The sequence below is a fragment of the Pseudophryne corroboree genome (assembly GCF_028390025.1).
Source record: "Pseudophryne corroboree isolate aPseCor3 chromosome 3 unlocalized genomic scaffold, aPseCor3.hap2 SUPER_3_unloc_16, whole genome shotgun sequence".
In the NCBI taxonomy this organism is placed as follows: domain Eukaryota; kingdom Metazoa; phylum Chordata; class Amphibia; order Anura; family Myobatrachidae; genus Pseudophryne; species Pseudophryne corroboree.
This window is the reverse complement of record NW_026967504.1, coordinates 2,110,992-2,126,600: the sequence shown is the minus strand read 5'-3', so window position 1 is coordinate 2,126,600 and position 15,609 is coordinate 2,110,992. Positions and strand designations below refer to the sequence as shown.

Here is a 15,609-nt window from a genome sequence, read left to right as displayed (position 1 = left end):
AACAGAGGCTGTCATAAGAAACTTTAGCAGGAACCAATAGTGAATTATTTGAGGAGATGAGCTGTAGACCAAAGTGAACCCCCTCACTATTCACTTGGTCAGGAAGTTTCCCGACTTGTTTGGGCAACTACGGGCAAAATGTCCCTTACCTCCGCAGTACAAACACAGACCAGAATTTTGCCTCCTGGTTCTTTCTTCCGGAGACAATTTGGAGAGACCAATCTGCATAGGCTCCTCCATGTCTACCGGAACGGAAGAAACACAGGGAAAAGAAACTACAGATGCCCCTTTCTCAGTCCTCCGCTCTCTGAGCCTACGATCTATTTTAATAGAGAGCTCCATGAGTTTATCAAGGTTCTCAGGAGCGGGATACTGAAGGAGGCTGTCTTTTATAGATTCAGATAAGCCGAGGCGAAACTGACTGCGCAGGGCAGGATCATTCCAGCCACAGTCGTTCGACCAACGGCGAAACTCTGTACAATAATTCTCTGCAGGATTCCTACCCTGTCTTAGAGCACGCAACTGACTTTCTGCGGATGCCTCTCTATCAGGGTCGTCATACAATAGCCCTAAAGATTTCAAAAAGGCGTCTACAGACGATAAGGCCGGATCGTCTGTCTTTAAACCAAAAGCCCAGGTCTGAGGATCCCCCTGAAGCAGAGAAATTATAATTCCAACCCGCTGAGCCTCCGTACCTGAGGAAACTGGTCTTAAACGAAAATACAGTTTACAAGACTCTTTAAAATTAAAAAACTGTTTTCTATCCCCAGAAAAACGGTCAGGCAGATGCATTTTTGGTTCAGGGATGACCCTCGGGGAAGTCCGTAACAGATCTTCCTGTGAGCTTACCCGGAGGGACAGATCCTGAACCATCTGGGTAAGTTCCTGAATCTGACTAACCAAAAACTGGCCAGGATTTGGCCCAACACCGGTGGGATTCATGAGGCCGACAAAATTCTCCCAACTGGATAAGTGAAAAAATTAACTCCTGTTGAAAATTTTTTCTTTTGTCTGGCCGGTGATAATGTTACGATTCCTGTACTCCAGACTGGAGAAGATCTTATGGCAGAGATCTGAGTACAGGAATGAAATACAGGTTGTGGGAGCTGGAGAGCCTAGTAACCCCTGGCGCCCTAACTCCGTTGTCTCGCCCGTGTTATCAGAAATCCCCTGCGAGACTATGGTTGCTTGAGCCCATGGCAGCCGCGTTCGAAGGGCGGATTATGTCTGCCCAACCCCGATGCCCCCGCAGGTCTTAATGGGAGACAAGGGGAAGTCCGAGACAGGGTGATAACAAGGGGCCCTCTGACTAAGCAACCAAGCCAGGGGTTACAAGCTAACTAAACTAAATCAAAAGGTATGTGCGGACTAGCCGCCAGGGAAAAGGACAACCAAAGATCCACGGATCCGACACTCCTATCCGGCACCGCTGGACACCAGAGTGGATCTTGTGGAAGCGGAATCCTCCGCAAAGCTCCAGAACTCAAAATAAACACAATAATAAATAGTAGCGGACAAGCCGCAACACACGGCTGCGCCGCGACTCACGAACGCCACCAGATGTTAAAGGTGCTCGATCAGACTCCAGGAACAGATGGTAACTTCCGAGTACAGGATCACTGAGAACAGGAACAAACGAACAGACCGGGACTGGGAACTCTCTCTGCAGCAGAATCAGGCAAACAGGAAGCTATCACCGGCGTCTGTGAGGAGTCCTGGGAGTGCTTTTAACAGAGAGTCTTCCAATCAGCTGTTTGGAGGCTGATTGGATTAAATGCCATGCAGCTGACAAGCTGCATGGCCAGGGAAACAGATGAGTGATAATTACAACATGCCGTGCAGCTGCATGCTACACAGCCAGGAAACCAGTGATGATATAACCTTAGACCCAGCAACGGGGAACACGATCCGACAGTGGCGTCCCCGTTGCTAGGCGCCGGCCGCACTGACGAGCGGACCCTCGGCGCCTAACAGTTGTAGTCTATTTAGACGATATTTTGATTTATTCTGACTCCGTAGAACAACATGTTACCCAGGTGCGTCAGGTGCTAAAGAAATTACGTGAAAATCACCTATATGCCAAACTGGAGAAGTGTGAATTTCATGTCACGGAGGTATCCTTTTTAGGGTACATTATTTCCCCTCGGGGATTCCGTATGGAACCTAAGAAGCTCCAAGCCATTCTTAGTTGGGCGCAACCCACCAATTTAAAAGCAATTCAGCGCTTTTTAGGGTTTGCGAACTACTATAGAAGATTTATTCACTCTTTCTCTGACCTAGTTGCTCCCATTGTGGCACTTACTAAAAAGGGAGCAGATCCTACCAATTGGTCATGTGAAGCTGAGTTATCTTTTCAGGCCCTGAAACAAGCCTTTGTCTCTGCCCCTGTCCTTAGACATCCCAACCCAGAATTGCCTTTCATTGTTGAGGTTGATGCCTCGGAGGTTGGAGTAGGGGCTATCCTTTCTCAGAAGGATCCAGATTCCCTTGAATTACATCCTTGTGCCTTTATGTCCAGGAAATTCTCATCTGCAGAATCCAACTACGATGTTGGTAACCGGGAATTGCTGGCTATTAAATGGGCTTTCGAGGAGTGGAGGCATTGGCTTGAAGGAGCGACCCATACCATTTCAGTTTTGACTGATCACAAAAATCTTCAAAACATTGAATCTGCTAAACGACTGAATGCCCGGCAGGCTTGTTGGGCTTTATTTTTTACTCGTTTCAAATTCATTATCACCTTCAGGCCAGGTTCCAAGAATACTAAGGCAGATGCCCTGTCACGCAGTTTTCTTCCAGTTCAAGACAACAGTCCTGTTACTCCCATACTTCCGTCTTCAGTCATTCGGGCAGGCTGTATTTACCCAGTTAAAGCTGCTTCAACATCAAGCTCCTGGAAATACTCCTGCTGGTCGTCTTTTTGTCCCTGAGTTTTTGAGAGCTACTGTTTTGGCGGAGTTTCATGATAGCAAGGTTGCCGGGCATCCGGGAATCGCTAAGACTTTGGAATTAGTCTCCCGCTCAGTATGGTGGCCTGGTCTTTCCAAAGACATTAAAGAGTTTGTTTTTTCTTGTCAGGTCTGTGCACAGCATAAAGTTCCCCGTTCTTTGCCTATTGGTCAACTTATGCCCTTGAATGTTCCCCTTAGGCCATGGTCGCATATCTCCATGGATTTTGTGGTGGACCTCCCTCTGTCAGCAGGATGCCGAGTCATATGGGTGGTAGTGGACCGTTTTAGCAAAATGGCCCATTTCATTGCTCTTCCCCGATTGCCATCTGCCCAGGGATTGGCAGTCTTGTTCCTCCGCCATGTTTTCAGACTCCATGGCTTACCCACTGATATTGTCTCTGACAGGGGTCCACAATTCATTGCACTATTTTGGAAGTCCTTTTGTGCTTCGTTGAAGATGAAATTATCATTAACCTCCGGCTATCATCCCCAATCCAATGGACAGACTGAGCGAGTTAACCAATCTCTTAAACAATATTTGCGTTTGTACTCGGCCAAACTCCAAAATGACTGGTCTGAGTTTCTTCCATTGGCGGAGTTTGCTTATAATAATGCCTGTCATTCCTCCACCAATGTGTCTCCATTTTTTGCAGTTTTTGGTTTTCACCCCAGAGCTAATTCATTTTTTCAACATTCCTCTGTCTCCTCTCTGGCCCTGACCTCTCATCTTAGACTTATTTGGAAAAAAGTGCACCTGGCTCTCAGAAAAGCAGCATTCCGGGAGAAAAGATTTTCTGACAGGCTCCGGCGGCCGTGCACTTTTAAAGTAGGAGACAGGGTGTGGTTGTCGACTCGCAACATTAAACTCCGACAAACCTCAGCCAGATTGGGTCCTAGATTTATTGGACCATTTCTCATTATCAAAAAAGTCAATCCAGTTGCTTTCCGGTTACGCTTACCAAAGACTTTACGGATCGGAAATACCTTCCATTGCTCATTGCTTAAACCTTATGTTTCGTCCAGTAGATTTCCTCGTAAAATATCTCAGGGGAGATCTCCAGTTAATGTACAGGGTCAGCAGGAGTTCTTGGTGGAGAAGGTTCTCGATTCCAAGTTGTCCCGGGGTCGGCTTTATTTTTTGGTACATTGGAGAGGTTATGGGCCAGAGGAAAGGTCTTGGGTCCTGGATGAGGACCTTCATGCCCCAAGGCTCAAAAGGGAATTTTTTCGAGAATTTCCTCAGAAACCTGGCTTTAGGGGTTCCTTGACCCCTCCTCAAGGGGGGGTACTGTTAGGCGCCGGGGTCCGCTCGTCGGTGCGGCCCGGCGCCTAGCAACCAGGGACGCCATGCGCGTTCATCCGCCGGCTCCCTGGCAACGCTGACGCCGGGCGCACAGAGCCGCTCTGACCTTAGCAACGGGGACGCCACGTTCAGCCGCGTTCCCCGTTGCTGGGTCTGTCCTAAATTACCTGATTATGTGCTGGCCGTGCAGCATGCAAGCTGCACGGCATTTCCATTAATTACCCTGGCTGGATCTTGATTGGAGGGTTCCTGAATAAAGGCACCCTCAGGACTTCCTACAAACGCCGGTGATAGCTTCCTGTTTGCCTGTGTCTGCTACAGAGAGTTTCCAGTTCTGCTCAATCCGGTTGTTCCTGTCCTCAGAGATCCTGTACTCGGAAGTTTGCCATCTATTCCTGGAGTCTGACCGAGCACCTTTAACATCCTGGGGTGTTCGTGAGTCGCGGCTCAGCCGTGTGTTGCGGCTTGTCCGCTTACTGTTTATTATTTAGTTTATTTGTGTTCTGGAGCTTTTGCGGAGGATTCCGCTCCCACAGATCCACTCTGGTATCCAGCGGTGTTGGATAGGAGTAACGGATCAGTGGATCTTTCGTTGTCCTTTTCCCTGGCGGCTTGTCCGCACATACCTTTGGTTAAAGTTAGTTAGCTTGTAACCCCTGGCCTGGTTGCTTAGTCAGAGGGCCCCTTGTTATCACCCTGTCTCGGATTTCCCTTTGTCTCCCATTAAGACCTGCGGGGGCATCGGGGTTGGGCAGACATAATCCGCCCTTCGAACACGGCTGCCATGGGCTCAAGCAACCATAGTCTCGCAAGGGATTTCTGATAACACGGGCGAGACAACGGAGTTAGGGCGCCAGGGGTTACTAGGCTCTCCTGCTCCCACAACCAGCATATATTCCCAGTACTCAGACCTTTGTTATAAGATCTCTCCTGGTCTGGAGTACGGGAATCATAACACCTCTGTGCATCACGCATTTATAAGACGGCGTCTTTTATATGCTCAATCGTCAGCAAAATATTGTCCCTATCCATGGTATCAATATTATCCGACAGGGAATCTGACCACGCAGCAGCAGCACTGCACATCCATGCTGATGCAATAGCTGGTCTCAATATAATGCCCGTGTGTGTGTAAATAGCTTTTAGGGTAGCTTCCTGCTTCCTATCAGCAGGTTCCTTCAGGGTGGCCGTATCCGGAGACGGTAGTGCCACCTTCTTTGATAAGCGTGTCAGCGCCTTATCTACCCTAGGGGGTGTTTTCCAACGTGACGTTTTGAAATTATAAATTTCTTATCTGGGGAAGTCCACGCTTCCTCACACACCTCATTTAATTCCTCAGATGCAGGAAAAACTACAGATAGTTTTTTCTCACCAAACATAATACCCTTTTTTGTGGTACCTGGGGTATTATCAGAAATGTGCAAAACATTTTTCATTGCCTCAATCATGTAACGGGTGGACCTATTGGAGGGTACACTAGTCTCATCATCGTCGACACTGGAGTTGGTATCCGTGTCGACGTCTGTATCTGTCACCTGAGGTAGCGGGCGTTTTAAAGCCCCTGATGACATTTGAGACGCTGGAACAGGCACAAGCTGTGTAGCCGGCTGTCCTATGTCGTCAAACCTTTTGTGTAAGGAGTTGACACTTTCACGCAATTCCTTCCATAAGTCCAACCACACAGGTGTCGATCCCGCAGGGGGTGACATCACATTAACAGGCATTTGCTCCGCCTCCACATCATTTTCCTCCTCATACATGTCGACACAGCAGTACCGACACACAGCAGACACACAGGGAATGCTCTTACAGAGGACAGGACCCCACAAAGCCCTTTGGGGAGACAGAGGGAGAGTATGCCAGCACACACCATAGCGCTATATATCACAGGGATATCACCTATAAAAACGTGTTTTCCCCTTATAGCTGCATAATATATTTATACAGCGCCTAATTTGTGCCCCCCCTCTCTTTTTTACCCTTTTCTGTAGTGCAGGACCGCAGGGGAGAGCCAGGGAGCTTCCTTGCAGCGGAGCTGTGAGGGAAAAATGGCGCCAGTGTGCTGAGGGAGATGGCTCCGCCCCTTTTTTGGCGGGCTTTCTCCCGCTATTGTAAAAGTTCTGGCAGGGGTTAATAAACACCTGTATAGCCCCTGGGGCTATATATGGTGCCATTTCGCCAGCCAAGGTGTTAATATTGTGCTCAGGGCGACCTTCCCCCAGCGCCCTGCACCCATCAGTGACCGCAGTGTGTGGTGTGCATGAGGAGCAATGGCGCACAGCTGCAGTGCTGTGCGCTACCTTGGAGAAGACAGAAGTCTTCAGCCGCCTATTTTCCGGACCTTCTTGCTTCTGGCTCTGTAAGGGGGACGACGGCGCGGCTCCGGGAACGGACGACGAGGTCGGGTCCTGTGTTCGATCCCTCTGGAGCTACTTCGCTTCTTCTCCCCTTAGTCCCTCGATGCAGTGAGCTTGTTGCCAGCAGGTCTCACTGAAAATAAAAAACATAACATATACTTTCTTCCTAGGAGCTCAGGAGAGCCCCTAGTGTGCATCCAGCTCGGCCGGGCACAGAAATCTAACTGAGGCTTGGAGGAGGGGCATAGAGGGAGGAGCCAGTGCACACCAGATAGTACCAAATCTTTCCTTAGAGTGCCCAGTCTCCTGCGGAGCCCGTCTATTCCCCATGGTCCTTACGGAGTCCCCAGCATCCACTAGGATGTCAGAGAAATAAGCTTTATTAACAATGAAACAGACATACAGTGATATCTATTAACTAATGTGAATTAAAAACACAAGTTAAGAAATGCCATATAACAGTGATTATGGGTCCAGAGTTATATATGTGAACTTCCCTCATATTAATGTGTCTTTTGGTAATCTATGTGTGTTAGCTAACATTGTTCTCAAAACTCCAATGTTAAATTATGGAATGAATCATATAGGGAGCTGGCTCTAAAGAAAGCATTGTAACCCTAAATTTCATTTAGCCCCCTAGGGGAAATAGTACCCAGGGTATAAATCCATCTGGATTCTTTTTGTAACAGCACCCTGTCCCTGTTACCGCCCCTGAGGGATTTAGGTACATGGTCTATTAGAATCGCCCTAATTGAGGCAACTCCATGTTTGCCCTCTAAGCAGTGCCTTGCAAATGGTTGATCACTTTGGTTCTTTTCATGGGCCTTTTTAATGGCACTGCGATGAAGGGCCATCCTCTCCCTAAATTGACGAATAGTCTTGCCCACATAGGCAAGACCACAGGGACAAGTTAAAAGGTATATTACATGTGTAGTTGTGCAGGTAAGTCTGTGCCGGATTTAAATTTTTTGACCACTATGTGGGTGGTTAAATGTTGCTCCTGTAATAAGAGTATTACAGGTAGCACACCCTAGACATTTAAAACATCCCTGTTTTTGTCACAGAAAATAGGACTGACTAATCTTAGTAAGTTTCATAACATAATCCCCTAGATTTTTGCCACGTGTGTGGCAAGGCATGAGACGAGTTTCTGCTAATGTGGACAATGCCTGATCAGTCTGTATGATTGGCCACATTTGTTTTGCTTTCTTAACCACCCGTTTACTTGCTGTCGTATATTTATTGACCCAGGTTAGTTTTTTAACCCCCGAAACCCTATTTCTAATTTTGGGTGTGAGAGCCTGCTCCCGTGGCATATTAAGAACCCTTGTCTTAGATGGGTGTGGTTCGTTTTATCGACAGAGCCTTGGTCGACAATGTTTAGGTCGACCACTATTGGTCGACAGTCACTAGGTCGACATGGATGGAAGGTCGACAGGGTTCCTAAGTCGACATGTGCTAGGTCGACAGGTCTAAAGGTCGACATGAGTTGTTGTTGTTTTTCGTTTTCTTCGTAAAGTGACCGGGATCCCAAATTAGCGCACCGCGTCCCCTCGCATGGCTCGCCATGCTTCGGGCATGGTGCCTTCGCTCCGCTACCGCTTTGCTCGGCACACTTTACCGTTCCAATCGTAGTCGACATGGATCGTTAAGTATGAAAAAATAAAAAAAATAAAAAAACTCATGTCGACCTTTAGACCTGTTGACCTAGCACATGTCGACCTAGAAACCCTGTCGACCTTCCATCCATGTCGACCTAGTGACTGTCGACCAATAGTGGTCGACCTAAACATTGTCGACCTAGGCACTGTCGATCTTCAGACCGGATCCCGTCTTTGACGCCTGTAATGCTTTCATTGGATATCCACGCTGGGCAAATTTAGTCAACATGTTATCCAATGCCACTATGGTTTCTGCCGGGTCTGAGGTAATTCTTCTAACCCGCAGAAAATGCGAGTAGGGGAGTCCGGTCTTGAGAGCCAAAGGATGAAACATTTGATGACTAAGTAATGTATTCCGATCGGTGGGTTTGATGTAAATGGAGATAGATACCCCTTTGTCACTACGGGTGATGGATACATCTAAAAAATTTATTGTAAACTCGTCCAATGTTGTGGTGAACTTCACTACATGTTCTGTTTGATTATGTTTTTCCCATAGTTGGACCAGATCTTCCTTAGAGCCTTGCCAAAACACCAGGTCATCAATATAGCGTTTGTAATAAACTACCTGCGACATAACAGTTGTGTTAAAATAAAACATTTGTTTTTCAACATAGTGCATGAAGGCGCAGGCGTTCGATGGGGCCACTACCGACCCCATCGCACAGCACGCTATTTGTAAAAAGAATCCTCCATTAAAGACAAAGTAATTCCGACTCAAAACCAAATGTAACAACTTCAAAAAAAACTCCTAGGTCGGGGCCCGTATTTAAATGGTTCTCATTTAGTAGTAGATGCAGGTGTAGAGGCTAGTGACATCAGCACTACACATCAACATGTGCTCAGGTAAGTCACCCAATTCTTGCATTTGTATCAAGAGAGTAGTTGTGTCTTTTACATAAGACGGTGTAGCTTGGATGCATGGATTTAAAATGCATCCAAAAATAATGATACTGGATGATATAAAGAGCCCCTGGCCGACACTATAGGTCGGCCAGGTAGGTCTACGAGTGACTTATGTATCTTAGGCACAGTGTAAAAAAGGGGCACTTTCGGATATTCTACACACAATGCTTTCTTAACTTCAGAAGAAATAAGGCCCTGTTCACAAACATCCTGTAAATACTGGTCCAATTCTGTTTTAAACTCTCGAGTTGGGTCCCTAGTCAGTCTCCTATAAGTGGATGTGTCGTTGAGCTGACGATCACATTCACGTATATAAGACCCAAGGTATATATATGTATATATGTATTGTTCCATTAAATATTAAGGACACCGTGTATGGATACCGTGTGTGGGATCAAATTGTTCAGGGCCACATAAGTAATAATTCGGTGGTTGCGAGGATATTGTCACATATTACGGCAACAAGTTATTAGCGATACCGGATTCATGTATATTACTGTATGATACTGTGGTCGGTTTGATCTGGTCTTTAGGTGGGAGCCCAGAAGTAACCTGTAATCACATCACAAGATTAGGTGTCGCTCAGTGTTCGAGCTGACCAATGACCCGCAGTGTACTGAATATGTCCCGCCCCTGGACCAATGGAAGATCTTACATTCCCCATTGTACTGTTATTGGAACATTGTATAAAAGGACGCACCTGGGCCAGGTTTCAGTCACCTTTCTCAGAGGTCATCTTGTAAGACGACTGAGGCCTGGAATCCGGTGGCGCAGCGTATGTATGACGGTAACTGTTACTATTGTATTGGTATAGTTGTATTGCTAATTGTACTTGCATTTATTTCCCGTGTCTGTTGTATATTATTGTATCCTTGAATTGTATTGTGTTGCTACAGTGCAGCATTGTTATCCCTTTGTGTCCGCTAGGGACTAATATATATGGTTATTGGGTTGGACCTTTAATCCAAATTTACCCATCTGTCTCGTCTGTTATTTTGTTAATCTGGCGAAGCGTCAGGGACACTTCCGACACTCTACTAAGGTCTAAGTGTGTTATATTGCTGTAGCCATATATATTCACCAAAGTATTATGAGTGCATCAACGCTCAAAAGGTACGCTAAGTGGTGCTACGCATAGGTACGCCCGTAGCTAGGAATAAAGTGTAAACAGCGTAACATTGAGGAAACTGCGCAACTGACCTATTGTCCATCAGTTTACTTTAAAAACAGTTTATCAGAGTAAAAAAAAACAACAGAACAGTTGAACAGACAAAATTTAATTAAAACCAACAAATGATAAAACTATTTAATTACACAGAGACCCCCCCCCCTTCCCCCGTAATATCATCCCACTATTCAAATGCGCTGTCAAAATCGGACATAGCCAAAATTGCACCAGAAATATTTTGCTTTTAAACGACTTTATTTCACATCTTTAATACACATATTTTTGTCTGTATTTTAAACTTAAAAAATACTTTACTCTGCACAACAGCCTATGGGGGTCATTCAGACCCATCCGCAATAGTGGCCCGCAGCAGTTTACCCGGTGGTGGCAAAATGCACATGCACAGCGGCCGTGCAGACACACACATTGTGGTCGCATCCCTGAGGGGTGAACGCGGGTGGGCCGGGACCATTTTCCAGGAGGGGGGGGGGGGGTTGCGTGATGTCACATCTGCGTTCATCTGATTAACCCCCTATAAGCTTCCAGAGTGCACCTCATATCTCATCTTTTCCAAGTTACTACAAATGATATGAGATCGGTAGCAGCACTACTTTCAGGATTATTACACAGAACACACATAAAGCAAATAACAGTAACACATACAAGGGATTAATTAGAAATAAGGAAGCATAATCATCATTAAGTCTAATTATCAACTGATTCTGTGTGGAACACATACACCTCTTTACTGCCTCCAGCAGCCCCTGGTACTGCACTGTGACCACCCGCCCCATCTCCCCCCACTATTGCCATCCACCCCATGTCTCCCCCACTACTGCCACGCACCCTGTCCTCTCCCCACTACTGCCACCCACCCTGTCTCCCCCCACTACTGCCACTGCCCTGTCTCCCCCCCACTACTGACATCCACCCGTGTCTCCCCTACTACTGCCACCTGCCCTGTCTCCCCTACTACTGCCGCCCGTCCCATCTCCCCCCACTATTGCCATCCACCCGTGTCTCCCCTACTACTGCCACCTGCCCTGTCACCCCGCTCTGACACCTCAGCCCTGCTTGCAGATGTTTACCCACATAGACATTGCCTCCAGCAGCTCCCACTACTGCCACTCACCCTGTCTCCCTCCTCAGCCCTGCTTGGGGACGTTTACCCACATACACATTGCCTCCAGCAGCTCCTACTACTGCCCCCTGCCCTATCTCCCTCAGCACTGCTTGGGGACAATATTACCCACATAGACATTGCCTCCAGTAGCCCCCGCTACTGCACTACTGCCACCCACCCTGTTTCCCCTGACATCTTAGCACTGCTTGGGAATTTATGGTACTGCTAACAGTCCATCAACAGATGGAAGAAACCCAGGCAGTACGGATGCAGCAGCTGCTTCTGGTATCATGGTCATGCAAGGCTGGGAGTCAGTAAGATTACTTAATAGAGGGTCTAAATTCAGTAAAGATAGCAGATGCTGCTAATTAGCAATCCTTTTCCTAGCGTGCTAGGGGCCGCCCATCGCAAGGCCACCCAGCATGCTGACCACCGCCTACCCCCTTGATGAAACAGAAATTGCGATTGCCTCACAATTTCTGCTTTATCGTAGAAATTAGTGAAGCCTCCTGCTGCCGCTGCTTGCGCAGGAGGCCCGCTGCATTTTTCTTGATCATGGCGGCTGCATGTGATGTCACACAGCCGTGATCATGCCCGTCTGTCCTCCGTTCGCGCCACACTGCCCCAGCACCGATCCGTCTCCTCCCTGGAAATGGAGCATTGCCCGCCCACCCCCGTGACTGCCTCTGCCTGACAGGCAATCACATTTTCTGCGTCCCCTCTGCAGAAAATGCAGGTGCATGCACGGGATGGGCGCAGTGGATGCGCCCGCAATTTTTCAATAATTCCGTTTGGATCACACACTGCGATCAGACCTGAATTAGGCCCCGAGTCATCTTACAGGCAGCCAGTGATGGGAGCAGAGAATGGGTGTTATGTGGCAGGAACGGGCTGGTTAGGTAACAGCCTGGCTGCTGCATTCTGTACAAGCTACAAGCTCAGTAATTCTTTTGCTGGGAGACCCAGGTAGAGGACATTGCAGTAGTCTGTGCGTGATGATACAAGTACATGTATGACTGTAGGTAGATCTTCTGAGGGAAATAAGTGCTGGAGTCTGGCTATGTTCCTCAGATGAGGATCTGATTGTGGCTGATACCTGATGTCTAAGTGTCACTCCACAATCCAGGACACCAAGATTCTGCACAGGATCAGAATTTTGTAACTCTGAACCCCCAAGTGTAAGTCTGGTTGGTTTGCAAAGCTGAGCTGTAGCCCTGTCCTTTGTTGGTGAGCTTCTACCATATGGACCTGTTTCACCAGGACTGAGTCACAGCCAACTGGCATCACCCACACCTGGAGCTCAGCTAGACAACCATTTAGGATTGGGACTGGGTTCTCAGTGTCTGGAGCAAAAGACAGATCATCTGCATAGCAGTGGTAGATGAGGACATGACATCTGATTATTTCACCATGCAGTAGCATGTATATTGCAAGATACGATAAGAACCTTGAAGAACAACGCATGGCAATGATGAGTATACTCCAGAAGATTAAAATGGCTTCTCACCTGTGTGTCTTCTCTGGTGTGTAACAAATTGTGATTTGTGTGTAAAACATTTCCCACACTCAGAACATGGAAATGGCTTCTCACCTGTGTGACTTTGCTGATGTCTAACAAGATGTGATTTCTGTGTAAAACATGTCCCACACTCAGAGCAAGAAAATGGCTTCTCACCTGTGTGACTTCTGTGATGTATAACAAGAGCTGATTTGAGTGCAAAACATTTCCCACACTCAGAGCATGAAAATGGATTCTCACCTGTGTGAATTTGCTGATGTGTAACAAGATGTGATTTCTGTGTAAAACATTTCCCACACTCAGAGCAAGAAAATGGCTTCTCACCTGTGTGACTTCTGTGATGTATAACAAGAGCTGATTTGAGTGCAAAACATTTCCCACACTCAGAGCAAGAAAATGGCTTCTCACCTGTGTGACTTCTGTGATGTATAACAAGAGCTGATTTGAGTGCTAAACATTTCCCACACTCAGAGCATGGAAATGGCTTCTCACCTGTGTGACTTTTCTCATGTTTAAAAAGATCTCTTTTGTGTGCAAAACATTTCCCACATTCAGGACATGGAAATGGCTTCTCACCTGTGTGACTTCTCTTATGTTTAACAAGATCTGATTTGTTTGCAAAACATTTCCCACACTCAGAGCATGGAAAAGGCTTCTCACCTGTGTGACTTCTCTGATGTTTAACAAGTTGTGATTTCCAGGCAAAACATTTCCCACACTCAGAGCAAGAAATTGGATTCTCGCCTGTGTGACTTCTGTTATGACTAACAAGATCTGAATTTTGTGCAAAACATTTACCACACTCAGGACATGGAAATGGCTTCTCACCTGTGTGACTTCTCTGATGTCTAGCAAGTTGTGATTTTTGTGCAAAATATTTCCCACACTCAGAACATGGAAATGGTGATGTACCTGTGTGACTTCTCTTATGTGCATCAAGAGTTGATTTGTATGTAAAACAGTTCCCACACTCAGAACAGGAATATGGTTTCTCACCTGTATGTATTCTCTTATGTATTACAAGTTGTGATTTATATGTAAAACATTTCCCACACTCAGAACATGGAAATGGATTTTCACCTGTGTGACTTTGCAGATGTGTAACAAGTTGTGATTTCCAGGTAAAACATTTCCCACACTCAGAACATGAAAATGGCTTCTCACCTGTGTGATTTCTGTTATGACTAACAAGATCTGATTTATGTGCAAAACATTTCCCACACTCAGGACATGGAAATGGCCTTTCACCTGTGTGACTTCGCTGATGTGTAATAAGTTGTGATTTCTGGGTAAAACATTTCCCACACTCAGAACAGGAATATGGTTTCTCACCTGTATGTATTCTCTCATGTGTAACAAGACCTGATTTGTATGTAAAACATTTTCCACACTCAGAACATGGAAATTGCTTCTCATCTGCCTTAGCAGGCTGATGGGTAATAAGCTTTGTGTTCTGTGTAAAACATTTGGCATCTATAGAACACAGAAACACTGTATCTACTCTTAGAGCTGTAACAGATGCACCAATATCAGAGGGATCAGGAGAACATCTCCCAGGATCAGAGGGATCAGCTGATAGAGCTGGATGTATAATTGGGGTAATGGGAGTAGGTCCTGGAGAATCCTGTCTACTGTCATCTTTTATGTCACAATCCGGGGATAACATTAGATGTCCTTCTGAGATATTCCTGCTTGTGTGTCCATCTGCTGGAAATAAAACACATTATGGATATGTGAAATTTTCTGTAACAATATTAATCTTGTAAACAATAGGAGAAGACGACTTTCTGGGACACTTAATAGTAAATGTGTGTATTAAAACATAACTTTTAATGAAGGCTTTATAATAATGTCTCCTAATATTACTCCTGGAAGCATTGGTAAGGTAGCATTCCTTTATGTGTGTGCTCATATGCTGGTAAGCCTGTACATGTGTTACTCACCCTTATATAAGGTATATTGCTACAGCAGAGTAGGTGTGGAACAAGGTATTTTACATGCAATACACCATATAATACCCTGTAATCATCATCATCTACTAGGTTATAATCCACTGTAACACCCCCATCTTCAGTGTCTTACCTCTATTCTCTCACTTGTAATAAGGATGATGTGTGTACGGTAAGTATGATACAGAGAATTACATATCAGGATCTATACAGCAGCCACCATACTTCTGCATCTCATACGTGTGCTACTGGCAGCAGTGAACATCTGAGTGAGAGTGCCGGGAAGACAGCAGAGTCTGATGAGAAAGAGATTGGATCTGCCTTTGCAGGGATGTACCACACTTGTTAGTATATAAAATAATAAATAAGAGGGGCCTGAGTCCATCCAGACGTGCTTTCTGGAGTTCTCCTCACTAAGTGGCTTATCTACCCTCCTTGATAACTCTCAGCCACCGGCTGGGACCAAGACCCAATCTATTAAGTACCCCACTCCTCCTGCCCTAAAGCCGCTCACTCTGCTCAGTCCGGGCACCGTTCACTGCTGCAGCCTAGTGACACAGCTGAAGCCATGGGCTGTATTCTGGGGCTAAGTGCGCCAAGTCTTTCTTGCACGCTCCGCGCTTTTGCCTCAGGTGGGAGCACTGGCTCTTGCTACTGCAGGGGGCAGAATGG

General features: G+C 46.4%; 1 protein-coding gene across 1 annotated transcript in view; it reads right to left on the bottom strand.

Annotated features, from left to right (window-relative positions):
* LOC134983475 (zinc finger protein 585A-like) overlaps window positions 1–15,609 on the bottom strand; it is a 173,279-nt gene that overhangs the window by 157,283 nt on the left and 387 nt on the right. The window contains exon 2 of the mRNA XM_063949145.1: window positions 13,061–14,692. Coding sequence (XP_063805215.1) covers window positions 13,061–14,692 — 1,632 coding nt within the window. The remainder of the gene's footprint in view (window positions 1–13,060; window positions 14,693–15,609) is intronic.